Below are 27,411 nucleotides of genomic sequence, written 5' to 3'. Positions count from 1 at the left end.
TCTTCATAAGAAGTATGTTGGGATTTTGATGGCCTGTTTGGTGAATCCCGAGATTTTTTTATTACAGGAATATTTTAAAGGGGGCGTCTACACAAAAAATATTTTATTTTGACACATCCTTTGTCAAAATCCGTCCATTACTAACGGAGTAGTGTTTCGTAGAAATCGCTTTCAGGATTATATATAAGGATAATAAACTATAATACACAGATTATGTGAATCGTAAAACAACATATTATGGCTTATGCATACAAATCATATTATTTTTGGGCTGGTTTCAAAGATCTAATATGAGCATGGCAAATCACAAAAAAGATCATTGTTGCTTAGCAATCAACTTAACAAATCCTACTGTACAATTAGTTCCTAACCCTATAGTTAAAATTTCAGTAATCATGTCCTACGACTATTACCAAGATCCTAGTCAGGGTTATTATGACATGTATGGAATGGATCCGTACATGTATCAATACGACGAACAGCCTCAGGAACAGGAAGAGGATACGGCGTCGCAGACACTGAGAAAGGAACAGGAAATGATTGAAGCGATAGAATCAAACCGTCTCTACCTTCGAAAAGTTAGGAAACGTTGTGTACAAGAGGATTTCGCTGATTTGGAAAAGACACAGATGTTTCTGTTCGAGTTCCTAATAGAATTACTGGAGGTTAATACAACGAGCGAGCTAGGACTCATTCCAGAATCAAGTGAATCGTCAGAACTTGTTGCCAAAGTCCAGTTCCTCGACACTCCCTGTCTAGAGATAAGAGAGAAGGGGGAAGTAAGTATTTGGGACATACGATGCTTGTAGTGTTTATAATTAATCAACGCGAGTTCTTCATTTTTAAATGTATGTTATCACTATGCAGATAATGAATTCAGTATCTTGGTAGCATTCCGTAGCCAGGTAACACCCATGCGTTATAAAAATTAATGATGGGTTGAGAACACAAAAACGTTTACTTACATACAGTCTTACCAGTCATATTCATTGTAATACAATCCACTAGACAATTATTATTAAGGATAAACGGTGTGATCAGATAATACATTATAAAACATTATTAATAATTTCGTTTAAGATACACAAGAAGCATCCACAAAATTTTAGAAAAGCAAATTGAATATTCAAAATTATGCTTGCTGTTGACTAAAATATATAATTTTTAACGACCCATAATATATATATAGTTTTTAAACTAATATAGATAATTTTAAACTCTGTTTCAGAGGATTGAAGGAAGTGATTCCATAATGGGCCAGAACGAATATTTTGAAACTGTTGGAAATGCTGGGCTGGGCAATGCAATGGACCCTGGAAAGACAGTAGAGACGGACACCAATTCTGTGAGAGGTAGTAAAGGAAAGCCAGACTTGTCTAGTACAGAAATGCCTCTCATATACGATACGAAGTGGGAGAACTCTAGTGGTAACTACTTAAAAATTTAGTCTTTGAATAGGGTAATAGCTATTTACCTTACAAGTGTAGTAAGAGCGTTTTTACATCACGCAGGTGAATGTTGTGCAACGAGCGGAAGCGTGTAACGTACAAGATTTTACCTGACCCGACAATATACAGGAGGTTACGAACAATATTTTTCATTATCCATTTCACTCATTTTCTAACAGTAACGTTCATTTACAAACAAAAGCTAGGTTAAGAAAATTCAACATAACAAAATAAAATTCAAGCACAGCTGATTTCTAGCGTTGAACGTCGTTGGCTCCATAGAGGTATATTTTTTAAGTTAAGCACTCAATGTTATTTAAATGGGTTTCATTACATCATCGAGTGAGTTTTTTTCAACTTTACATCACTCGAGAAGTAACGAAGTTATATACATCACGCTTGGGATAGGGAAGTTTAACATGGCGGGCTAGGTAAAATATTAATTAGCTGTTTAATATAATTATAAGAATGGTAAGCTCTTAAGTCTAGGCCATTTCCAGTTTGACAATTTGTTATATGTGCCAGTTCTAGTTTTAGAATTCCTTACTTATCGAATGTTAATAATCTGTGATATTGAAATGCCTAAAAATGTTACAGGGAAGTCGATACTGTTTTCAAAATCGGCGATTGAGACAATACAAGGGCTAGATCACTCTCCAATAAAAATCCAAGTTTGCCGATGCGCTACAGATAATGAAGAAGAGAAAAAAAATATTTGTGAACCTCTGGGCTACGCGCAAGTTCGACTTCCAGACCACTTCAGTCTTTCCGTACTACAATCCTGTAAGTCAGGAGTGATTCTCCCTGTTTCGTGCATACATAGGGATTCGTGTGTACTTAAAAATGTATTCGGAGTGAAAAAAGGAGAGGTGCAAGTTTTTGTGAGGCTGTCATGTTTTGGAACAGTAATCACCACATCCTTCCAAAGTGTTGGCCGAGATCGACGATACGTGTTTAAACCGAGTCCCCAACCCGGTGTAGAAATAAAAGAAGATTCGGAGATCAACCGTGATAACTTATTGAAACCGATAGTAGCTGAGGAAGAAGTTGCAGTTGGAATAACTATCCTTAAGGACAAGGATATATTTCAGAAGCCTGTTGTTTGGAGAAATAATAACCAAAGTGTTGAAGATACGGATATAGATTTTCTCCCAAAATTCAACCAATTCAAAGACTATTCTCTGAGAATGCCTCGTGCTAGCGATGCTAGTTTGTGCAGGAATGCTAATCCACCAGGAAAGAAGAAAGCATTCTGCGACTGGCATGATTTGGTAACCAAAGAGGTCAAGAATAGTCTAAAAAATAATTGTGGATGTCGCGACGGGATGACATTTCAAACATTCGATGAAACATGTCCAATAAGTGCAGTAACAAAAGAATCACCGCATGGATGCTCACCAAAAGAACGAAAAAAACTTTCAGATAATACAGCAAAACCATCACTAATGGAAAAACTACTAGGGTCGCCAAGACGCGAATCTTTCCCAGGAGTTAAAAAAGTGTCAGAAGTTCCTATGAAACCAATCACCGGATCGGGAATATCGTCTGAGCCTACAGACTGTGACTGTGACTGTGATAGAATAAAGAACACTCTGGCAATGAATCCCATGATGAAATACACTTGGCAAGTAAAATGAACATGTAAGCAAAGTAGTCTGGCAAGAGTTCAATATAATTCATGGATAATACATTACTTAGGACACTCGACGTTATTTCCTTCTTATTTCATATCTTAACACGTTCTCACCCAGCCGTAACTTTCTCGTGTAGGTCTAGCACCACCTTGCTACTGAGTGTGGTAAAATAATATTTGCGTAGGTAATTGTGGGCTCTAAAATACAAGGATTCTATAAAATTAAGTTTTATAGTACCGAAACAAATTTTAAAATCCCAGCCAGCAGACAAACCGCTCAAGGAGAAAAGAAAACACTCAGGAGGTTTAGAATTTAATAGCATCAAATAAAACATTCGCATAACAAAGCAAAAACCATTTTAAAACCAACTCGGTGACGAACATAAAAGTAAATGTCTCATTATACTGTATTCAAACCAAATTTCATAGGTCCGGAGACAAAACTAATACCTACGTTTCTAATACAAGAACAGTTCGTAAAATGCATCCATATCTAAGATTAAACTTATTATCATAAAATCTCCAAAATTGAATCCAAAAAAAACTATCGCTTCATCTCATAATAATAGTAATAAAAGAATCAACAAATAGTTGATTTTATATCCCCCGGAAAATTAAGGTTAATTTCAATATAACGAGGCATAGACAGATTGTAAAAGGGGAAAACTATTGTTTACTTGGCACAAAACCGGGCTGAGAATCAATAATTGACAGCAAAGCAAAGTTCTTTGTGCTGACTCGGCTTCATGAAAGCCAGAATGGTGAAGCTGATTAAAAATCAGAGAGCGAAGTGACACATGTGACACGTTGATGTATGAAGAGAACAGCTGTACAGGGCGACCTAGAAACATTTAATGATCAAAGCCCTGACCTTTTAGCACGTCTGGTGCCAGTTTTACATTGAAAGAGTATTATATCGCATGTAAAACCTGCTTTGGATTTGTTTTGCCATATTTATTTGGTATAAAATAAATAAAACATTTAGTTATGTAGTATACTATAATAAATTATTAATACGTTTATTAGGCTAGGCCTAGTTTCTTTCTTTATTATGCCAAGTCAGTGAAATTAGATTTTGTACCTGTGTCTGAGTCAGTCTTAATGTTTTTTTAATGGTTGGGTTTAAATTATTTAGTAATCATAGGCCTTTTTGACGCCATTTTCATATTGAAACTGAGTCATTTATGATTTATGATATATGATTTAAGGATTTATGATTTAATTTAGGACTTATGGATATAAAAAAGAGGGCCTGTGATAATTTAAAATCATTTGAACTAATCACTTTAAACAATATTAGGTTCCCTGAGTATTTGTTTCAAACTAACCCCAATCACCTTCTCATAAGGTTCATTCCTAAAAATATGTGTATTGTATTTTTGTGAACATATGTTTCCTTTTTATGCACAAAAATAAAACAATGTTTACGAATAGTGTGAAAATGAAACAGAAAATCGGTCCCGTGTCTACGTCTTTCCTTCCCGATTACGGTAATAGCTTCTTCGCTGTAGGGGCATTCGTTAGCGAAATAGGCCTACTATTGCTGAATTACAAAAATCGGTAAAGACAAAAGTACAATGGATTTATTAATGGTTAACAGTAAATCCAATATTTATTACTTGATACCTCAAGTGATCATTACAGTTAATTACTAAACTCAGATATTTAGATTATCAGTCAATTAATTAAGCTCTGGTAATAGACAAATCACATTCATACACGTAAATTGGCAATGAAGTTCTCTTATTTAACGTACGTATCAAATACAAAATCGAAGCAGTCAAATCCGTGAACCAGGCGTTTGCTGTCAGAAATGACATTTCTTTGCCACCACATTCCAACACAATTACCATGTACTATACCATATGGTTTTGAATGAACCAATGAGAACCGTGCGGTGTTGCCAAATCTAATAATACCAGCTGATTTGAAAATGCTTAGTATGTTTTAATTTGTGTTGTCAACAGGCGATGTGGCAACGTCGCACTACCCTTGTCTTTTGATTGGCTGTCACCAACTGCTAACTTACGTGGTCTCGACAATGCATCGGTACATAGGTACCTATATTTTATTTTTCTGTTGAAGAAATCAATAACAGTAATACATTCTAATTCATTAATAATTCTAATTTATTAGACGCATAAGTAGAAAACAGCTGTGCTTTTCTACTTTGATCGTTGTTTGGTACTGTAATGTAATTACATCGTGGGTTATTACAACATGTTGAATCCTGATGTACCAAAATAGGTTTCAAGTTTAAAAATAATTATTTGTGCTTCCAGTTAAGTCATATCAATTGCTAAATGCTGATGGATTCCGTTTCACGAAAAGTGCTGTAAGAGTATGCTACATATTTTTTTTATTTTAAAGTAAAATAAAAATATGCTATTTAAATGAAACTAACATTAGATGACGAGGTGTTTTTATTATGTATTTCCTCAATGTGGTTTGGTGTTAATAAAGTCACACTTTTCCAACTTTACAGTCAGCCAGCCTCTTTGAAAGTAGGTCATAATTTAAACATGCAAAACGATAAAACTGTCTTGCATAAACCACGCTGTTTCACCTCAATATCTCATTTTAGTTAAGTATGAGTTTTATTTCCAAATCTAACAAACACTTTTAGACGTATACATTCCGAGTACCAAATATGATAAATAGTTACAATTTACTGACAGAATTGTCGTATGGATAAAAAATAAAATCAATTGGTGAAATAATTGTATGTTGTTTGAACAGATGTAGTATAGTGATGTAAAAAAAATTAATAAAACGGATATTTAAATAAAAGAGGGGAAGGTAAACCAAGTAGGTATATGAAAAATTTATTCTAAAATCTTTCTCATATTAGCTTACACACGATTTAAAATCAATCAAAACCAAATTTGCGATTTTCAATACTTATCAGATTAAAAAGCCAGAACTTAACAGATTAAAAAACATAAACGTTTATTAAATGAAGTGGTACGATTGAATGTTGTTTCTAAAAACGCCGGCGGATGTGTAACTATTTTATACAACAGATTTAAAGATAAAAATGTTTGTATTAAATAAAAAATTTTGAATTATGTGCTTGTTGCGAAGCACAACAACAGATAACAGATAATAACAACAAACAACAGAAAAAACAGACAATAAATAAAAACTAATTAAGAAAGTAAATTTGTTAAAATACTAACTTTTATTTCGTTAGAACATACATAATATATACATACACGTAAGGATAGATTTGATATCCCTTAATAAAAAACTACTTAGTACAAAACACATTTTTTTTGTGAAATCTAAATATTAAGAGTAAGTGTTATTGATTTAAAATAAATAGATTCGAAATCCCCAATGTAACTATGCTAAAAAAACTATGGATAATTTAGTTTTTAAATTTTATTTGGATTTTTAATACATCAAATAAAAATACGATTAGGGTTAAGTAAAAAAAAAAAACGAGTTTGAAACCTAATATAAAATATAATTTTAAAATATGTTACCATTATATTTATAAAACAAAGATGTTTTTATATGGCATACACATTATATATAACCTAGATGAAAATCAATATTCAACACTCGGTTAACAAAAACGTTCGTCATAAAACATGAGCAAAACAGCGATGTTCGGTGGACGGGCGGAAATAAAAAGCAATGGGACAGATAAACGCTTTGTCTGACCGAAAACTCAAACGGACTAAATATACAGGGTGGTAAAAAAGTCCCAGGACAGTTAAATATTTTTAGAAATAATGCGGATAAAGCTACAATACTTGGTACAAAGTTACAGGGCATAAAACTCTATTATAACACATATTCAGTGATCCAATAACTCTTCAGGGGGACGGCCCAAAAGGAGTCGGAAGAAAATCTTAAATGGAAGCATAGGTCAATATGAAACATGAAAGGTATTTTTAAGTATAATACAATGCCGCAAACCGCACTTCAAAAGGTTGATCCTGCGCAAAATGACAGTTGTTCAAAGATTCATTTAATTTACATTGCTTATACGCATACTCCTCAGGGGGCACAGCCCTAGGAATCGGAAGAAAATTGTTAACGTAAGCATAGGTCGATATGCACATCAAATTAAAGGTCTTCACTAGTAGATTACGATGCCGTAAATTCAAGCTCAAAAGATTGCCTGAGTAAAAAATGGCAGTCGTTCAAAGATTCAAAATGGTGGATTCAAGAAATCTTTGAACATCTGCCATTTTGCGCAGGATCAACCTTTTGAAGTGCGGTCTGCGGCATTGTATTCTACTAAAAAAGACCTTTAATTTGATGTGCATATTGACCTATGCTTCCATTTAAGATTTTCTTCCGACTCCTTGGGAGCCGTCCCCCTGAAGAGTTATTGGATCACTGAATATGTGTTAAAATAGAGTTTTATGCCCTGTAACTTTGTACCAAGTATTCTAGCTCTATCTACATTATTTTTAAAAATATTTAACTGTCCTGGGACTTTTTTACCACCCTGTATATTATACGTAACATAAGTTTTATTTTTTACGTCGTTATGATTTTTATATAACAAAACAATGCAAACTCAATTACTTAAGAATTATGAAATACATTTCAAGCATCGAAAGTATACGGATACCTGATAACGAGTATTACGGTGTAAAATTGCACTGTAAAAAAACATGTATATTCCATATCAAAACACAACCACAACTAATCTTGTTACAATAATGATATAATAATAATGAGTTAGCTTCAATTAAGCGTAAATGTGTCAAGAGATAGTTCTCGATCCAAGGGGTGGTGTCTATTGTCTACAATTAGACGGTACAGACAATGGATTGTACTTCTGATAAAGTGATCATTTGTATTCAGGAGGCTGCTCTACTTCAGTTGATAACAAACTGCTCCAATGGGTCGAACCGATTACACAAGTAATTCTTTTGATACTAAATAGCAATTTAAAATTTTATATTGACTTCATCCGGATTGAAATTAATTTTAAAAGTTTCAATTAACAGTTTCTTAGAATTTCTTTTGATTTCAACATTGAAGAGATTGGGGCTTACAATTGTGATAATTATTTCTAGGATGAGTGCAGATCATTAACTTCTTTGTCGTTTAATCGTTCAATGAACTTTTCATTACAAAGAAAAGTTTGGATTTAATATCAAGGAATACAAAGTATTGAAAGTCACCTAAGAGCACATTCATCAATTGAATAATGTTTTTATCAATGGTTTTTTGTAATAAATATATGAAAAACGTAACCATTGATAATCTCAACCAATTGGAAAATAAAAAAATATTTTTTTTTATTTTATAAAATTATTCAGTTAGCTTACAATTGATGCCTAAAGTTGCAGCTAGAAAATCAGTAGCAAATAAGCTTAGTTATTATGCTCCTTAACAAATTCCAGATTTCATTTGAACTTAAAATTATACCACCTAAGCAAAAATTTAGAAGTGAGTTGATCCACCAATAACACCTAATAATCCGCCTAATAAAATAGTCTAATGTCATTCTAAAAATATTATTATAGTTATTAGATATATAGGGTGTTCATAAAGGGGTGTCACAAACTTCAGGGACTGATAGTATTAATCAATATAAACAAAAAAAAGGTCCCATAAACATAGGTCGAAAAAAGTTTCGTTTAGCCGCTAGCAGCCATTTCGTTTTTTACAAAACAATTTATATCTCAAGGATCATTCAAGCTACGGATACCAAACTTTGCACACAAATTTATTATGTCAAGAGGCAATGAAAAAATATATAATTTTCTTTTAAAGTAACAAAATGGTGGCCATTTAAAATCTTTAAACTTAAATTACTAAATAATACCTGGCTTTATGAAAACATGACAAGACAAATTTAATTTAGCATGTTTAATTCCCTATCAAACGGTACCAAGTTCAAAAAGATCAAAATACAAAATAGCTGAAATATTAAAATTTTTTGTTGTAAAATGGGGTAGAATAAGGCTAAGCTAGTCAAGTTTGCCTCATTTTACAACAACAAATCCAACTATTCTTTATTCGATCTTTTTGAACTTTGTATTTTTTATAGAAAAATTAAAATGCTAATTAAAAGTGTCATTTTTTCATAATACCAGCCATTCTTTACTTTAGAATTTAAGTTTAAGGATTTTAAATGGCCACCATTTTGTTAGTTTTAAAGAAACTTGCATAATAATTTTTTTATTGCCTCCTGACACAAAAAATTTATGTGCAACGTTTTTTTTCTGTAGCTTAAATAATTCTTGGGATATAAATTGTTAAAAAAAAATACAAAACGGTTCGTCCTATGTTTATATTAACCATTTGTTTAAATTGATTGGTACTATCAGCCCCTGAAGTTTGTGCCACTTATTTATGAACACCCTGTATATTTACAGTCCCCGAGTCCTTTTAGGACAATTTAATAACGCCACCGATGGGATAATTGGATATAATATTTTATCACTTTCGTTAATTCTGTTTAAGGTTTGTGTTTTATGTGTAGTTATATGACGAAAGTAGTCTGTGGTATTTTGTTGATTAATTTGACTCCAGATGAAGCAAAGAAATCCAACTCTTTATAAAAATCAATCAATTAAGTGACAAGTAAGATCTCTTTTGGATACTAAATATTTAATATTTTAAATATTAAAACACTAAATCCTTCCTTGCCTTTTTTAAAGTAACCAATTCATGTTTTACATTATTTTATATTGTTCCCATTCTAAAGAGAATTTCAACTGTATATATTACACATTGATTCAGAGGCGTAATGAAACGAAACAAAAATGCCTAGTGTGTTTTTAAGTAGTTAAGCAAACATTACATTTACAGAATAACGGTAAATATTCTGAACAATTAAACGAACATGTGGGTCAGAAAGTTTCCATTGCTCTTAATTGGACATTTTGATCAACTTTTTCTCCCGGGTTCATTAAGTTTTGTTGCCGAGGGTGCAATTTCCCCCATGCCGCTCTCATGACTCATTCCAAGTTCTCATTCCGCTTTCACCCCTTTCGGCACCATCCATTATCATACTGTGTCAATCAATATCATCGATAATCTATTTTATTAGTTTTGATGATACGAACCTTGTAAAATATTAAATTAATGTAACTTCTAAACAATATTAATCCTAATATCATGTTCTGAACGTCTAGTGTAAATGATACGTTTTTATTAAACAAAATTGCCTGCATAAGGCCCAAAAAGACATTCGACAAACGTGTGACGAACTTATATTCAATAACAAAGTCGTAATACTAACACTAAAACCGTTTAAATTGTGATTTTTAGAATTTTTATCATTGTATAATTAACCTAATTAGTTAACATTTGTTCCTAAATAATTTATTCCAATTGCTGTTAGTCAAACAAGAAGAGTTAGGACCATCAATTAAATTATAATTTAATATTTATATGGTTAAAATAATGAATTAGCTTGTGTGATTATACAAGGTGACAAAAAGTGTGGAAACGGCCTATAGTCCAGTCAAGGAATGAGGTGTAGAGTGCGTGAGCAGGTAACTAAGCGATTCCTTCAGAAACTTGTTCAGGGGGCTTAGGGTGTTAACATACCAAAAGTCCTGACTCCTAGGTGGTGAGCCAGTGGGTGGAGGGGGGAAAAAGGGGGGGGGGGAAAGGTACGCATTTTGGGTTTTTTGATTATATCTCGAAAACTATCAACTTTTTGTATACTATCATTAAAATCATTAAAATTGATCCAAAATTAAGGCGAGGGCGAGGTAACAAAATGTCAAGTTTTGGTGGTTTTTTATTGGAAATATAAAAAAAAACCTTAAATCATCCCATTTTTAAACGCTCACCCTCGCTTTAATTTTTGACAAAATTTCATGATTTAAGTGTCAAATTACTGGAAATTTTGTCAAGATTTCCAGAATATCAGTTATATTTCCTTTGGGCGGATAGGATTCGCCCCATTTCGCATACTAATTTACATGTATTTCTTATGGAAGGAGTATTTTAATAAGATATCAATTAAATAAGTTATAACTCGTAATCTGTTGAACCAAAATAAACACATTATATACTTTTCTTGTAGAAAATTTAATCTTCTTCAATTTTATAATTTACTATAGTATACAAAAAGTTGATAGTTTTCGAGATATAATCAAAAAACCCAAAATGCGTACCTTTTTCCCCCCCTTTTTCCCCCTCCACCCCCTGGCTCACCACCTAGGAGTCAGGACTTTTGGTATGTTAACACCCTAAGCCCCCTGAACAAGTTTCTGAAGGAATCGCTTAGTTACCTGCTCACGCACTCTACACCTACTTTTGGATCATTCATTGACTGGACTACTAATATCTTTTAAACAAAATCCCTTAGAAAATTCAAACCTTTGACATCAACTTATATGTATGAAAACTACTTTTTGCAAGCATTAACATTTTTGACCTCCACCAGGGGACGGCCCATGAGGAGTAGGTACATAAGTCTTTAATGTAAGCATAGGATGATATGCACATTATTTTAAAGGGTTAGTCAAGTGGAGGTTATTGCTGAAAAACGCGTCTCAAAAGGTTCCTTCGTTACAAAATGGCGGCTGTCCAAATTCCTAGTGGAAAGTACCTGCACAGGCCTTAGTATTGTTAAAAAATCGTAGTCAACATTAGTTAGACAGCTTAAATTGCAATTTAAAGTCAACTAGCTTATAGACTAATATTAATAAATATTCAAAACAAATTTAGCCGGGTTTCAGCTCGGCTAAATTTGAATTTTAAACCTGGGTGTGAAATAGATTGGTTCGGATCCTATCTTTCCAACCGTAAGTTGAGAGTTAGATTCTTTGGACACTTGTCAACTGAATTTGAAGCTAAGTTGGGTGTACCCCAGGGCTCGCATTTGGGACCGTATCTTTTTAACACCTTTGTGAATGATATTGTTGAGGTTATTAGGTCTGACTGTCTGCTTTTTGCAGATGTCTTGAAAGTGTATGGAAAAATTACCTCACTGGCTGAACGTCTGTTGCTTCAGGAGAGTCTCCAGGCTATTGTGAATTGGTGCCAGATAAACAACATGTCACTTAATGTGAAGAAATGCAACTGTATTACATTTCATAGAACTAAATCTGCCATCATCTTCGACTACAAGTCAGTTTTATAAAACCAACCAAGATATTTACCCCACTGGCCTAAAGGCAAAAGTAATTTTTAAATTAAAATAACCGCACGATTGTAAGAGTAGTTCACTTTGCAACTGAGGATTCCAAGTCAAAGGATGGGCGAATCGTCTTGTTTTATACTCAGTATAAATACATATTTGACGCGGCTCATAAGGGGAGTCCGAGAATTGGTCATGACAACAGCCTCCTTACCATACGAATAAAGATAGCAAGAAGTTAGCCTAAACGCAACTTCACAGAATGAAGTATTAGTATAGCTATTAGGTTCATGTAACATTTGTCATTGTTGTTTGCTGCACTTGGAGTTATATTATTCTTTGTAAGTTGTAAGTCCAGGATTGCGTGTCGGACGGGGAGTGTCAGAAAATCAGAACCTAGCTTATTACAACGGATCGATGCAGACAGTGTTCCTATACTCTTCGCAGAACTCTTTGTATCATGCCAAACTTGGAATCACCAAACTCCCCACATTATGACAATAGTAGTTCAATTTGGTGTAAATGATACATTAGGTACGAGTGCATTAAGCCAATAAGTGATACAATAATAAGTGATAAAAGTTATACAACAAGTAAAAGTAAATTATTAGAACCTTAGAATCTTTATTAAATGTGAGTCGTAAGAGCATAACACGTTGGTTTAAGCTGCATTTAATCATATATTTTAAGAAATAAAAGTATGAAGTTCTGTTTAAATTCCATGCTATTCCCTTTTCTAAACTATTGTTTCTAAACTTGGTTTCCCATTAAGAGTATTTCTATACTCCTAACATTTTCAAAATTTAACACGACCATTTGTGAATCTCCGTTAACGTGGGAATTAATAATACTATTTTTCAGTAATTATTATCTTTATCATGAAGGACATAAATATTTGGTAATAGCTGCTTATACAATATTTATCCATTCAAAGGGAGAAAAAGGATACATTTATATTACACCTATCTTTTCCATGTTATTTTTTGTAAAGGGGATCCTTACTGTTTGTAGGGTTATATATTTTGTAGAAAACATTAAATTCTCTCACCTACATCATAAAATATTATCCCTAATTGAAATAGAAAAAATATCATTGCTAAACATGTGAAGTCTCAACCAGATGCAACGAACTGCTAAAAGTGGTATACTTAATTTATTGAAAAATAATAATTCAAAACTACGGTGATGTATACTCGATTAAAATACAAGTATTGGTTGCTTGAAGAGTTATTACTGTAAATCAATGGTTGGGTCCAACGTCAGAACTAGTGGTTTTGTCAGAAGATGCTTTAAACAGTTTCTTCATATTATTTTGTAAAAGGTTTGTAGAATAAAAAAAATGGACAAATTCAACTTCCAAAAATGCCTGATAATAGGGAGTAAATGTTACATAAGTTTATTTTCAAACTTATTTTAATATGCATTTATTGTATTTTTGACTTTAAAACAAATATATAATCCATAGTTACTTCTATAAAGGACTTTCTTTAATAATCTTATGCTCTTATACGCCAGGTAGTATTATTAACACTGCTGTACTGCATGTGTAAAACTTTGTTTATTTTAGGTTTTCAAGTAAACCCGTTCTTTAATAAGAGAATTAACTATAAATACACTTATATTAATTATATATACAGGGTGGCTGGTCATCGGTGTTGCAAAACATTTTTGGTGTAAGTACAAAGTAAATGGAGTGTGATGATGCATATAAGGGGTTCCCAATCTAAGAATTAGCTTTTCAAAGAATTAATTTTTAGTTTTTAAAAAATAACCACGTTTTTAAATTGAATACAGCAATTGCTTAACTATCTCTAAATAAATTTGAGTAGATTATGTCATTTCCATGTTCTACATTAAATTTTGAATAGGAATAATAGAGGGTCAATAGTAAAAACTCCATTGTAATTAGTTCCAAAGATTTAAATTAGGCTAAGGTCTATGATAAAAAAATCATCGGTCTATTGCATTTGTCTACACTCTGTTTGCAAGAAGGTAGCAAAAAGCTACCCAACCATATAACAACCATAAAACTTGTATTTTTTCAGTTTGAACGGTAAAACAGAAAAAAAGTTTCCTGTTTTCTAGTGTTAAAACCAATAAAACAAACAAACGCATATCTAAACCTCAACAGTGTAGCAAATGGTTGAACAGCTTATAAAATGTTGCATTTTCAACATATTTTACTACTCTTGTATACAGGGTCCAAATAAATTCAATGCACCAGTGTTTTTTAAAGATTTTTATCATATGCTTTAATTTAAATCCTTGAAACTATTTACAATGGAGTTATTTAGGCTTGGAACCTCTTATATACATCATCACACTTCATTTACTTTGTACTTACAGCAAAACAGTTTTGTAACACTGATGACCAGCCACCCTGTGTATTACAAAATATTTCAGAATAACTCTAAAAGAAGTATTGGCTTTATAGTTAATGCTTTATGATAACAAGCAGAAAGGAGTTCTGACTTAGTTTCCTGACGAATCATTTATCAAATGCAAGGGCGGGGTCGAAAATTATTCTATTTCTGGTTTCAAATAGAATCATATAATACAAGCGTTGCGGGTCTAATGTAGCAATTGTTTACTCCCTAGGAAGTCAAAAGTCTTTTTAGTCCCTAGGGGGTAAAAGTCGGCTGTTGTGAACGGTTGTAAATTTCGATTGTAAGCAATTTCACGAATCGAAATAATTTATCGAATGATTTGCTGGATTCGATTTGAGCTTATTGTTGCATCCTTGTCAATAGTTTGACGTATCAATGGTATAATGTACAGTAACAATGATGAATAATGAATAACAAATGAACAATAATGAATCACTTACTAAAAATCTATATTAGCAGAATTGAAAACCAAGTCATTTTGAGAGGTTATCTTTAGATGAAAAGTATTTTCGTTTTTTTTGTTAGTTTGCTAAGTAATTATGCAATGTAACAAAAAATATAGTTCATCACACTGGCAAAAAGGTCTTTTTAAACCTTATTCAATTTTTTGTGAAACTGTAGCTCTGATCAAAAAGAGCAACTTTACGCCCTAGTGTTGAAATATATAATAATATTTTGCACTTTAATCTTTATCGATTATGCTAGAGGAAAAGTATGTGGTTTTTAAACATGACGTTTTATTTGCTCAAGTTTAAAAAATTGTATACAAAGAGATTATATTGTCCCGACTAGCGACAGATATCTACTAGGTGTCTCAGAACAGATGTTTACCATGCATGAGCAATGTTAATCTCAGCGAATAAGGATGATAACTGTCTAAGAAAGAACATTTAACACGTAATGGTGTAACTAATGATTTGTATTGTAGCTAGTGATAACGTCTCCCACCAGTTAAAATTTTTTATCACTTTTACATTTGTTTATAACCGAAACTTCATAGATAAATTGAACATAAAAAATACGCAACGATTTCGTAACACCGTTACGATTTCAAAGAACAAAACAGCTTGGATCGATCGAAGGGTTTACCCCGTGCAAGTAAATAGATGCAACTCAATTTACATATAAACGCATCCTCATTTCTCACCTCCGCCACTCATGCCTGCAGCACTCAGATAGTACAGGGAGTCATGCAGTTTGAGGAGAAAATATGTTTAGATTTTAAATCACTGTAGGAAAAAGAGATTCTACTTTTAACAAGTTTACAGTTCTTTTCCAAGAATTCCATCCGTTGCGATACAAATACTAATAAACCTTACCAAAGTTATGACAATAAAATAAAATAGAAAATTATTTAAGGTTTGTAATACAACAACCATTCTTGTACATAGGTTTATGGGAGTTTAATTAATAATATTTAAAACAAGATCATTACCTAACAAAGTTCTTAAGCTTCTTTAAAACATAACCTCTGACTCGCATAATTACATAGAAGACTAAATTGTGTGAATTAGAAAGCTAACTAGACATACAGTTATACAGTCCCAAGAAAACTCCTACATTTACGGTTCCTAACATTACAACTGATTCATTCGTAAGCCAGTCTGTCCTAGAAAGTCAAGTCATTTGGAAAACTACCTTTGCTTCCGAGATCATGTACTAAAGAATTTCTATTCACGTGGCGTCTACTTACCATTCTGTCATCTAACATAGTTGTGACCTTCGGTGCAAAGTTCTGGTCCTACAACGGAGTGAATAGGATTACAACTTCCGCGCAACAAACTTTGATACGAGGAACTGAATTAAACTAACTTCTAGTAATATCTTGTAACACCTGCATTACCTTTTTGTTAGTTTTGAAATTAAATCATAGTTTAATTATATTTAATAGCTTATTTTAAATTAAAATGGAGGGGGGAGCCAATCCTATAACTAAGTGTGCTAAAAACGTTTTTATTTTATCAACTCGCAATTTGTGTCCAAAATGTATTTGTATTGATGTAGGATTTGTGTATGATAATGTCCCAGTCAAATGTTTAAGCTGAGGATGTATGGGTAAACTTTTTCCATGAAGAGGATGACATAAAAATAAATCTCTGAGGACCAAGGTCCTGTATGGGAATGTTACACGGATATCTGATCATGAACTATTTTTAGTCCATATTATGTTTAACAAGCCAAAACAGCTTAGCGACTTAGTAAAATATCTCGACTATACTTTGCATCACTGTCGTTATCATGTTATAACTATTACAGCGTTATAGTTATAACTGAAACTTTCATATTAAGTTGGTTAGGTTTTCCTGATTCTAAAAATAATATGTAACTAAATTACTTATTATTTATTTATTGCTCATAATGGTGTTTTGTGGTTTTAAGGAAAACCTAAATTATTGGTCATTTTAATAGGGTACCTAATGATTTAGTTCAATTAAGTTACCAGAATTTAAGGTAACATGGATTAATTATAATTTAACAGTTTGTATAGGAATCAATCATACAATTTTCGTTTTATAAATTAACAGACATTATATTCGAATGAAGATTATCCATTGTTAATCTTCCAGCGTGTATTTACGGATTGAGATGTACGAATTCAAATTTTTAAAATTGAACCATGACTTTTATAACTTAAAAAATTACCATGATGTTAAATTCTGAATTATGTAGCGTAGTTGTGTTATATAAACATAATCTGGGTATGCTCATATTAACTGGGTACATTGACTAAGATAAAATAAACGTCCATAAACCATATTTTCTATTTTATACTTTTAGGATTTAAACAACATATCTGTTAGTTTAATTTTCAATTTTATTTTGGTGCTTAAAAATTATCTGAAATTTATTTTAATAAGTGATGGAAAATACTTAAGTTAAAATAATTAGTTTTCGTTTATCTAGCATAAAGAATTCTAAAAGGAGGTTCCCAACCTCGAAGAATTTCTCCATCCTTTTACCGCGTCGGAATTTATATCTAAGGTTTTCTCTAAGGAAAACTTTCACTTTTTTTAAAGTAAAGAAATTAAAAATAATTACGAACAGAAAGCCCTTAATTAAAAAGTATAAAGATTGTAGCTTTTTTAAATATTTAAAATATTTCTTTTGGAATTTTAACATAACATAACAGCTTTTCTTCATTTTAGTTACGGTAAGTATTAACTCATTTTACAAATTTAAAACTGTAGATGGTTAAATATTGTATGAAAAGTAGTTTTGGAAATTACTGGACGATTCATGAGTCCCCTTTTCAATATATTTCAAATAGATTGCAGGTTGTGTTGCTAGACTAGTCGTTAAAGAGTTCTGAACTTTGGAGTGGGAGGGACGGGTTCAAATCCCGACACATCCAAAAGACATATAGGTTTGGACCCCTTTCCCTAAAAGCGTCACTTCAGCTCACGCTGTACATGATATTTCGTCTAAAAATGCCACTGGTGTCAAATCAAAGACAAATATGTAGAAAAAGATAATTACTTAAACGGTTATTAATTTTGGCACTCAACCATCAACCTAAATACCTAATAACCACTCTTACAGCCATAATATGTTATGACATCATTACTGGAACCGCTAGTGCTACGATAACGTGTTAATTGATCGAAAATTGGTAATACCGTTTTGCAAGCCAACCCAAGTTATAGTCATCTGTGCATGCACTTGCTATTTATGTTTTACGTAATGCAAATATTTATTAATTACCATAGTAAATATCCCAATATTCGGCTGTCTCATATTGTCGGAATTATCTTTAATTTCTTGGTGTGGGTTCCAGTAGTTTTATCTAGAGAATACAAGGTGATACTGATTTAAGAAACAAACACCAGCAATTCTAAAGAAACCCTGAATTCCCCATCAGCTGTTTTGGAATTCAAGCGTTATTTAAGCCAAACCATGTTTTAAATCTTGTAACTAATGGTTAAAAACCTTCCGAATATACATTTTTGTTTGATAGACTGTTTAAATAGCCTAAGTGTCTTAAAAAGGAATTCCTTTATAACATTCTTTATACATATTTATAAATTTAGTAGGCCTACATTAAAATAGCCGAAAAAGAAAAAAAAACTAAATTAATATAATTCAGTTTATGTTAAGTAATTGGTAAAAAATTTAGAACATACTATACATGTATGGAAATAACTCTATTATATGAGCTAAATGTTCGTTTACCTATTACCATAGCTGATTACACATAAACAGATCTTATTATTTATAAAGGTTTTCTTGTGATTAAATGCAATGGTGGCTTTTCAGAAAGTATTATCAGTAACAAACGTATAGATATGGAAGCTTATATATTTACTCTTTCATTGCAATTTGTGAATGATAAGTTTTCACTAGTAGACCCTATGCCCGTAAGATATCTTAAATATCTTATAAGCATATCTAGCTCTGTCTTATTAGATTCGTTTAAAATTATGAAAACGAAGATTATTCGCTAATTTCGCTGATTTATAAATATGTTTTTGGTTTCAAAATTTGTAAACCCCACATTTTTTTTAAACTCCAAATTACGAAATTCGAATTGTTCAGTCGTAAAGTGTAAAGGAGGAAAGATGCCTGTATACTTCCCACTGTATGTTTTTGTTTTGTATGTGTTTACAAGTTGAATCACAATTGCTGAGCTTATTTGTTTGGCTAAAAAACTGGGTCATTCCTCATATTATTAGCGCGACCTTGTCACAAGGTGCGATAAAAGAGTCAGAACGCTTCAACCAACCAAGCTATGAGCCAACATAGTAGTGGGATATCCGCCTGTTGAACCGAAGTTTAATTAGCATTTTGTGAATACTCATATTATAACCAGCCCATTGTATATGGAACCGTAATTTAAACGACTATACATGGTCGAGTAGTCAATACAAACCCCTTTGATTATTTTCTACTACAATTCTCCGTATTATTTTGATTGTCGATTGCATTTTTATGTTTATATTTTTCAAATATATGCTTTAGTACTTTACAAGTAACTCAGGATGTAAAAGTATTTAAAGCTACTGTATTTGCACTAACTTTATTAAGTAATTTAATTTCAATAACAAGAAGAACCACGTCAAATGAGCTTAATGATGTCTGCTTATAATTAATACATTTTCATTTTATTACCAAAAGCGCGTCACATTTTTATCTTAAATAAACACTCTGTATTCAAATTCACTGAGATGATATGGATCCGTTTATATGGTTAAATGTATTGAATTTTGTAAATTATTCAAATAAGTCACATAAACGTAATTAGTTTTTTATATATACTTTTTGCTTCAGCAATTTTATTCTTTATAATTAATTCGATAAAAGGCAAATAATTGTCTTAATCTTTTCGGTAATTTAGATAATTTTCTCAAATTCTGAGAAAATCATCCATTGCACTCAATTTAATGAAATAGTTCGCTGCAAACGGCTTTCGTTATTGCTGGACTGGCCTACTTCGTACCCAGTAAGCATTAGTTGAAATATACAATTCTCTATAGAGTATGCTTTTACTAGAATTGAATATAGCCTAATTGGGTTTTAGCCTAAAAACAACTAAATGCTGTTGTAGGCAATCGATGTTCGAACTGTGTACTCGCCATGGTCAAATGTTGACGTTGCCAGTGTGCGAACTGCCTTTCGTGGAAACGCAGCAACGTTGGGAAAAGAACATACTTTCGTCGCAGTTTCGTCAAATAATTAAACTATATATTTATATATATATATATATATATATATATATATATATATATATAGGCCTATATATTTTGAGATAATTGACAATTACCAAATTCTACTTATCTATCTTATCAATCTTCTATTCACTTATCTTTATGTAACTACTGTGCTTGACAATTTCCTAAACCGTATTGTGGTTTTTAAAAAATTGAGGATTAACAATTGACATAAAATTAAATACACTCCAACAATCAAGCCTTGATACCTACTTTTTAAACTACACGACTAAATATAAAAACGTTTACAAACTGAAAAAAAATACATTTTTGAAAAATAAACCTGCTAGACTTGAAACAGAAAACCGGAATTAAAATTTAAGTTCAAATAACTAGCCATAAACAAATACAACTTTTATAGTCTCAAAGTATCTAAATTTTACCTATTTTTTATACTTTAGCAATAATAACACATACTGTTATGAAATTCAAACCTAGCATTAATAATTCCAGGTAACCGATGAACATTCATAGCAATACTATGTGGGTATAAACCCACATGTAGAACGATTGTCGCTGGAAACAAATATGCAATAGCACTTATGGAACCTTACAACAAGCAATATTCAAGAAGCATTGAGGCATAAAACTGTGGTTTTGCTTGCTAAATCTCCAAAGTGTTAAATGGGCACAATACAAAGCTTGATAAATGTTATAAGTTTTTCGTACATGTTTTTGTACGTTAAAGGAAAATCCATGCCCCATGTCAATATTTAAAATTTATGATGAACATTTTGCATCGTAATGTGACAAATTTGTGAATAAAATAAGTAATGCTTAGTTGAGAGAAACTAATTTAACTCAAAAGATATAATAGAGGAGATATGGGAGTAAAATTTGAAATTTGAAAAGGGAAAATATGTGACAATATCGGCAATCCAACCCATGCCTCAATTCTCTGAATATTGGCAGAGGACACTGTCTGAAGTATACCCGGCATTGCGGAGTAGTGGCGCCATACTCGTCTGACTTAAACCCTTTAATCCTTAGAAACACTTATATTCTACTAAAATATTGGATACAGTTTATTGGAAGTACTGCACCATCAAAATCTTCCTATAATACCACACGTTACAGTACTTTGATTAAACAATTCATTTCCTTGAATTGTATTAGATTTTTTTAGTTTTATTGTTTGTTTTATTGGAGCTACGAAGATTAGATACAATAAGAGGAAGCCTAATAATTATTACTCTTAGGTATTGGTTCTCGGCCGACTTTAAAGAGGTGTAGTATTTATTGTATGTTAAACAAATTAAAACTAAACAATAAGTAAAAGTAACTCAGCAAAGCCTTAAATTTAAGAACTAGACGTTATCTTACAAATACCCAAGTTTTAGGCGATTAAACTAGGTATTTTACTCTAGAAGTTAGTTTTACTACTCAAAAGAGTTTTGAGTTGTGTTTTCTAGACATCGTGCCAACAAAAGTTAAACAAATCCTACAATTAGCCTAGTTTACATTTCTATTGAGGAGTATATATTTTTTAATTAAATTGGTACTTTCAAAACAAAATTATTGTTTTAGCTCCAAGACCAGTTAAAATGTTCTGATAGCGACAGAATATTCTAGGAAGAGAGGTTGCTGCTGCCAATATTGTAATTTGGATTGGCTTGTTAGTGGAGTCGTGTTTGAAACCAACCATATTTGGTTAGTTAATAGAGCACATGTTACCGATGACGAGGTGTTCCCATACTAATTTGGCTGCAATCACTTTACTGCGCAAATTATGCAAACAAAACATTATATATTGAAATAATTTCGTAAATCACTTTTTATTTTTATAATTGAGTGTGGAAGTACCCCCACCGCACTCAATTTGCAGACTAAGTAATTACAATTTGACTGATAATTTTTATATGACCTAATTCCATAACCAAGTCATGTGTATCCATATTTAAGTAGCATTAGATTTTATGAATACTTAGATTTCCTGCTAAGGGGAAAGCTAACATTTATTATCTTTATTATATGGGTTGAAATAAAACAATTTGCCAAAATCGATCAAAATGTATTGATAAACAACCAAGGGAAACTAGTTTGCATTTTATCAAAACTGTGTTGAGAATTTTCTATGTTTCTACAAACGTACAATAAAAGTGTAAACTGCCTACGTGGTTGTCTTTTTAACTGAAATTATTGGTTATTTTTTCAAGTAGAAGAAGTAGAAAAAGAAAAATGGAATGTCTATACGAATTGCATTCATGCTTCCCCCCGTTTTTTAGGCAGGACAGTGATGGTTTTATAATAGATTTAAATAGTAAACTCATTTAGATATTGTTCAACATGTTTGTTAACTCAATTCAATTATTTAAGATGGGGACGCCACTATGTGCGTATTTTAACCCAAATATGAGTGAAGGATGAGTGTAGGATGAGTGGCGCGATCTTGTAGTCTTGTTAGTGACTAAGGCCGACATGTTCCTTAGACACAGCTGTTAATTAATAGCCCATACAGCTAATGGCAACTAAGGGACCTACAGTTTATAGTGGAATCCGAACCACATTTTTCCTTGTAATTTACGAATTGGTCTAATTATCAGGATAATACTGCGGATAGTCGTAGTACTCACTAGTGCGGACGTTAATCCACACCAGGGAGCATCGCATCCACAGTGCATCCCTATAAATATCCACAATTCGTGACCTCCCAGTAGCTGGATTACAGGACGACGCCACCCGTCCCAGTCAATGTTAACAAGTCTAGTTTTGGCTGGTTACCTTATTTTGAAAGTTATAGTGTACTCATATTTGATCTTACCATTACATAGCTAAAAGTCATATGTATATCGAATGTCTCTATTAGATGGTACTCAAAAACGGATTTAAATGTTTATACGAACAATATTGGTCGAGTTGTAAATATATTAAACATCAAAATATTAAACGTGCAATGAGAAATCTGAGTTTTTAATGCATTTTAGAAACGACCAATAGTGGCTTACTGTTCAGTTGAAATGATGTAATTTAGTGGATTTCGTAACTTTAGAAGCAATGGGCTGGATACCCACAATGGTTTCAAATAGTTCAAAGATAGTCTACATAGTCCACTTTACAATGGTTTATTATATCCCTTTGTGTAAATTAAAATCACATCATTAATCTGGTGGTTGATCATAATAATGAATGATTGGCGTACAAGAGGCTACAAGCATAATGACAAAATGGTACTGCCACATGAAGATGTTGAACCTTTTTTGAGGCATCTGTTAACTCTATCATCTTTTAAGATAGCACACTTGCTATCAAAAGGTAAGATCTTCCTTGACACTTAAGTTAGATAAGATCAATCACGTCACAAAAAAGCTTGATCCAAGCCGAAGATTATTTGTGTTTGCGAAATTTCTAGACCGAACAAAAAATGTTTACCATTATTTAGAAAGAAAAAGAAAAATATCTGACGATACTAGACAAGATAGTGGAAACATGATTCGCCCGCAACAGCCGCACCCTACAGCCAAATTTGCGACCAGAAGCTATATATGAATCTTGGATCATTAGACAGACTATAGGCACTTTTGGAACGCTGTTCGACTGAATAGATAGAGCTAATCGTGACAAAATGACAGACTAAAGACAACAATATGAAGCGGTGAAAAGACTAGATACAGCTTGATGAAGTTGGAAAGATTAAATACGATTTTTGCACACAATAAAAGACAGAATGGATACAAATTTATGACACTAAAAAGGCTAAATGCAACTTTGTGACACAATGATGGGTAGACTACAGACAACTTTATGACGTTTTACAGACTAGAGGCAACATCGGCTCGCCGCCACTGCGTCGCGGGACAATAGTCTCATTCATCCATCGTCCCTCGCGGCACTCCGATCGATGGTTTGTGTCCTTGCAATTAATGTGTGCGAAAACCACAATGCTTGTAGACAACAAATGGGTCATTACTTTATTCTGGCCAGTAAATTTCAATTATTGTTGATTTTTCTATTGTTCATGACATTGTTAAGACCATCTTGTTAGATTCTACAAAAGTATTAAACTAATAATTTAATTTGAACTGTTCTACCTACATCAATTGATGTTCGAATTTATGTTTGATTATTGAATTCATAGCTGCCAATGTGTGTTGATGTAAAAAAAAACTTCATAGCCCCTGGTTTTTAAGGTGGGAAAATTTAACAGCTTTAAGTAAAATAATTGAATTGGTCATTTAGACTAAGAGGTCGAAATGAGACTTTTGTTTTAATGAAAGAATATGAGTTAAAAATTATAACTATTCATTAAAATTAATAACCATGTGTATATTAAAAGTAAATGTAAAATGTAAAATTTAAAATGTAAATACATATTAGTTTACTTACAATATATTATATGAAAACAAACAAGACAATAATTAGTATTCAGCAACAGTAAGATTTTGCAGGATTCTATGTTTGTAAACTTCCAAACTATTTTAGTTTTATGTCTCAGTAGTTTTATATAGCATGCTCAAGAATATTATTGATCCATCGAAGGATTTGAACGATTTACAAATTGACATTTCTTTCATACGTATCGAATTTCGTGTTAATACAAATTTAAAGCGTTGCAGAACCCTAACGACACAGTGGCATTAGTATTTCACTACTATAACACAGGCAATCACTTTCCAACTCATCACCGATTAGCTAGTGATAAGAAGTAAATTATTTGTTTATGTGCTATTGTATCGAGCATTATTAAATACTGTACGCGTTTTTCAACATTTTTTAAACTTTAAACCTTCAAGTTGTACACATTTTCATCTAACCAGTACATAATATAGCTAAACATTTTGTTGAAAAATAAAAACCCAGTTAGTGATGGAAATATGATATTGTGTATTCCAAATGCTATAGTAAAGTTTATTTGTATGTATTTTCAAAAATTACATAAATGAATGTTTAGAAACTATCGTTAGCATAATCGATCTATTGTTAGTCGCCTTAACTTTGACAAGTCTAAGAAGCAAAGTAAAGAACACTACAGTTCAAGCAACCCAATTTTATAGTATAATTAATTATTATATTTTATGACTTTTCACTCTAACTCATAAATGTCCAAAATAATCTATGTCATCCGCTCCTAAAGAATATTAACTCATTGGCAAGGATAGGTAGAGGATAAGGTAAACATGTATGCTAAACTACCCCACAACATAGAGTACATTAACCTCCTCGCTGTTAGGATTCATAACTTAATCACTGTGCGATTCAAAACCGTGTATAACACGTTGAACACTCGCGGTTCACGCACCCCGCCGGTCGGACGGAGGAAGAGCAACTACTACTGGGCAGGCAAGGGGCGAGCCGGGCCAACCCCCCCCCCCCCCCCCCGCTAGACCGCGCGTGGTAAACACAGAACGTTGTCTCGGCAATCCGACCTGACGCCTTTGTGTCCCTATGGAGCAATCGATATGGTCTACTATCAGCATGCTAATGTACTGAGATTTCAAAGGGTCCGTTTGATATATTTGAAATGCAAATTAATCAAGTCCCTCAGTTGTGGCTCTGTTGTATTTTAAGAAACCAAAGGGATTGTAGTGAGCATTTTCCATTAAGAATACAATGCTTTTATCTGAAATGACTACCATACGAAGGTAGGTATTTTAAGGTACAAATGGAGATGTAGGATGAGTGGGTGATCGTGTAGTCTTGATACTGACTAAGGCTGACATGTTCCTCAGACAGGACTGTATATTAATAGCCCAGACGATGGCAACTAAAGGGACCTACAGTTTAAAGTGATATCCGAACCACATATCTGTCTTGCAATTTACTAATTAATCTAATTATCAGGATAGTACAGCGGATAGTTTGAGCCGGCCCACTCTCATCCGCACCCAGCTTAAAACCTACTCCTCCAAGACGCACACCCAACTGCGCAGTGAGGGGATATCACAACTTACCGAAAAAGATAACCTATATACCTTTATAAGGAAAAGCATTGAGTGTGGAAAGGGGGCAATTTAAAAACAAGTATCATTTTCAAACTAGTCAAAAATTTACCTTAGAAGTAGAAATAGAGATAAAAATCATCCAGTAATAGCCACTGTGGCCAAGCCAAAAAAGTAAGCCAATAAAATTTAAAGAGTTAACTAAAAGAAGGTTCAAAAGGTTTCAATCTCGAGATTATTCAAAAAGTTCTGGTTTTAAATTCATACAAAATCGGAATACTTACATCTAGTTAACAAGAATAATTTTTTTATAGAAAATAACGGCATATAGGATATAAATCAATTAATTTAGTGGCATATCACGTGGCTGGCGGTATCAGAGTAGATTGTGGTAGAGGTTAGCGGACAGGACAGAGTCCAGGTTTCCCCTAAGGTGAAGTAGCAGTATTGGGTGGAGAGCAGCAGCATCCCTCAGCCCATGGCGTGGTCCCAGGACACACCATGCTGACCACAGCTGCATGGGTCGGCGTCCAACCGTACCTCCGTGGTAAGTTAGCGTCCCCACCGGGACCCCTTTCGACGGTCAGACAACCTTTAGCACGGCATTAGGGAAATAATTACGCAGGAACGACTGTGGAAAGGGCGTAGAAAACATCTAGGAAAGCTAGAAAAGTGTTGCAGACCTGCTGACCTTTTCCGGCAATCCACAGTGACAGCTATGGTTCACAAGAGTTCGACACGGGTTGACGGCAACGCCATAGCCACAATGACAAAACATGTTCTATACAAAATAGAACAGAATTCGTGACACTAGTGTGGACGTTAATCCACACCAGGGAGTATCGTATCCACAAATCATACCTTTAAATATCCACAATAATTTGTGACCTACGAATTACAGGACGTTACGCTGTATAACAGGACGACGTCATGGTCCCAGTCTACAAGATATAGTAACAAACAAAGATTTAACAAAAAAAATAATGGCTTGTTCCAAAGTGACCACGTAAAATGTATGTTAAATAATATTATTGAAGGAAAAGATCAGCAATAGTCCCTTAAATTACATAAGCTCATATATGAAAACAAATTCTAGAAAAAAAATAGTGAGTGCTACATGAAAGTCGTAAAGAAAACTTAAATAGATTTTTTAAAGAAACCAGTTGACCCGATGCGAAACACTTGCACATTTGTATCGTATTCTGCTACTTATTGAAGTATACGCAGGTTTTAGTCGTGTAATTAGTGCGTCATTGATGTAGGTATACGTTAAAGTATGGAATAGGTAT

The 27,411-nt window shown here is 32.8% G+C and overlaps 2 protein-coding genes across 2 annotated transcripts in view; one reads left to right on the top strand and one right to left on the bottom strand.

Annotated features, from left to right (window-relative positions):
- LOC128988436 (potassium voltage-gated channel subfamily H member 2-like) overlaps window positions 1–27,411 on the bottom strand; it is a 322,627-nt gene that overhangs the window by 192,929 nt on the left and 102,287 nt on the right. The gene's annotated exons all lie outside the window — the stretch shown is intronic.
- LOC128988534 (uncharacterized) lies at window positions 1,235–3,155 on the top strand. Its single transcript, XM_054409910.1, has 2 exons — window positions 1,235–1,427; window positions 2,046–3,155. The coding sequence occupies exons 1-2, from the start codon at window positions 1,253–1,255 to the stop codon at window positions 3,083–3,085; spliced, it is 1,215 nt and encodes a 404-aa protein (XP_054265885.1). The 5' UTR covers window positions 1,235–1,252; the 3' UTR covers window positions 3,086–3,155.

This window comes from Macrosteles quadrilineatus, unplaced genomic scaffold (assembly GCF_028750875.1).
Source record: "Macrosteles quadrilineatus isolate MER2022 unplaced genomic scaffold, UCM_ALF_1.0 Scaffold_3__2_contigs__length_128488019, whole genome shotgun sequence".
Classification (NCBI taxonomy): domain Eukaryota; kingdom Metazoa; phylum Arthropoda; class Insecta; order Hemiptera; family Cicadellidae; genus Macrosteles; species Macrosteles quadrilineatus.
This window is presented reverse-complemented; position numbering and strand designations above follow the sequence as displayed.